The sequence below is a fragment of the Pygoscelis adeliae genome, unplaced genomic scaffold (genome assembly GCF_000699105.1).
Source record: "Pygoscelis adeliae isolate BGI_AS28 unplaced genomic scaffold, ASM69910v1 Scaffold172, whole genome shotgun sequence".
Taxonomy (NCBI): Eukaryota; Metazoa; Chordata; class Aves; order Sphenisciformes; family Spheniscidae; genus Pygoscelis; species Pygoscelis adeliae.
Window position 1 is genome coordinate 6,145,292 of NW_008824338.1, and position 1,818 is coordinate 6,147,109.

Sequence of the window (1,818 nt, forward strand, 5' to 3'; positions counted from 1 at the left end):
TCTTTATGAATTTGAAGATGAATGTCCTGTCTGCAAACTGAGAGCAAACTCTCTTTTAGTTAATAATTGGCAAAACAGTTCTGTTTTCATGCGTAAAAGATTACAAATGACTTTAGCTCTACTTATCATATTAATTTTTAGACATTAGCGCTATGTAGCCTCCTTTACCTCCTTAGTGCTTTAATTTATGCATATGCTACTGTTGTTGGTCACAGAAGAATCTGTTTTGCTACTTGATTTGGGTAAAGGGGGCAAAAAACGTAGATTGTATCTGTTATGAAGCCAAGTGCATAAAACAAGCGTAAAAAGAACCGATAATTGCATTCATTTATTTGTTTCCAGGTATTCCAGATCTTCATCACAAATAGTGAAGAGAGATGAGAATTACAAGTCACTTATTTCCAAGATTGTCTACATTCTTCAAATACTTCATTTAGGCTTTAAAAACTTGAAGTTTTGCAGCTACTATGTATGGTTTTAGTTGTCTTTTTATATCAGAATTTTCAGCAAGTTGGCTTTTCACAGAGGAAATTTTTTATCAAAAGTTACCAAGCAAATGGCTTCTGTAAGTCTAGTTGTTTAGCTTTACAGTATATTACTCTGGTCATTAGGGACATGCAATTTGAACATTTTTCAATGCATAGAGAGAAGCTCTGAAGAGAAAACTGAAATAATTTTGATGTAAAATGGCATCTCAAGTGCAGCATTTTTAAAAGGTGAAGTAATGCAACTGTAATATAGAACACTAAGAGGACTTCTTTCTGTGGTGTCCATACCATTCACGAGATTAACTTCTAGTTATTAGAAATGGAACCACTTGCATTAAAGCAAAATTTTTGTGACTTAGCAAGCACAGTAATAATAAATTCCACTGTTTTTGCAATGTTTTAGAAACCAGAACAGCTGTATTTAAAGGAATGTAAATATTTATTCTGTTTTCTTTCAGATGGGGGGGGGGGCTGAACTCATGTTACATTTAGCTTTCTCAGCAGATATGTTAGAGGCAGTAAACTTTTGGCCTCTTGCTTATGAGTTCTTTGCTACTGAGATTACCTGTCAACATAAACGTGGAGGACAGTTCTTTGACCATTAATTGCCGGTTTAAAATTTCACTAATGATATTAACACAGGAAAATTATGTTTTGCTCATTGCTGCTGAAAATTCAGTAATGAAGTGAGTTTGCCCATTTGCTGCAAGTTAAACTGGAAAAGTACAAAATAGATTTCCTTCACTAGATCAAAGCATATCTTTCCGTTACTATCATGTATCCTTACCATAAGTAATATTTGTGTGATAAACTACGCACAAAAGTAAAAGATACAGAAGAGGCTTCTGACACCTTAATTGGCAAAGGTAGTAGTATCAAAACCAACACAGTCTTACAAATAGCCTTCATATAGAATACTCAGGACATTTCAAAATTAGAGAGAGCAGAGAGAAGGATGACAAAAGACATAGACATGGCAAAACTTGTGTTTGGAAATAAATTAAGATTCTTTGCCTTAGGAATAAGATGTAATAATAATAGACAAAAATGTGAAGAGTAGAACTTGTAGACACTTTGTCCTGTTGTCTGTAATAAGGCAAGGGATTACTTACTGCTTTCAGATTCACTCACATATTGCTCTTCATACAGGTAATTTCAAAAGCAAAATTTCAAAACATTAGAAGACTTATTTTTATTTCAGTAGTGTCTGTAGAGGCAAATACCTAATTATTTCATAGAATCATAGAATCGTTTAGGTTTGGAAAGACCTCTAAGATCATCGAGTCCAACCGTCAACCCAACACCACCATGCCCACTAAACCATGTCCCT

The 1,818-nt window shown here is 34.0% G+C and overlaps 1 protein-coding gene across 3 annotated transcripts in view; it reads left to right on the plus strand.

Moving 5' to 3' along the window:
* The first annotated feature begins 392 nt into the window (after positions 1–392).
* VTA1 (vesicle (multivesicular body) trafficking 1) overlaps positions 393–1,818 on the plus strand; it is a 36,966-nt gene continuing 35,540 nt past the window's right edge. The window contains exon 1 of one of the 3 annotated variants that reach the window (XM_009319103.1): positions 393–565. In XM_009319103.1, the coding sequence (XP_009317378.1) occupies positions 472–565 (94 nt within the window). In that variant the 5' untranslated portion in view covers positions 393–471. Of the gene's footprint in view, positions 566–697; positions 717–1,818 lie in introns of those variants that run through there. The other 2 variants (XM_009319104.1, XM_009319107.1) reach the window with 2 other exon arrangements.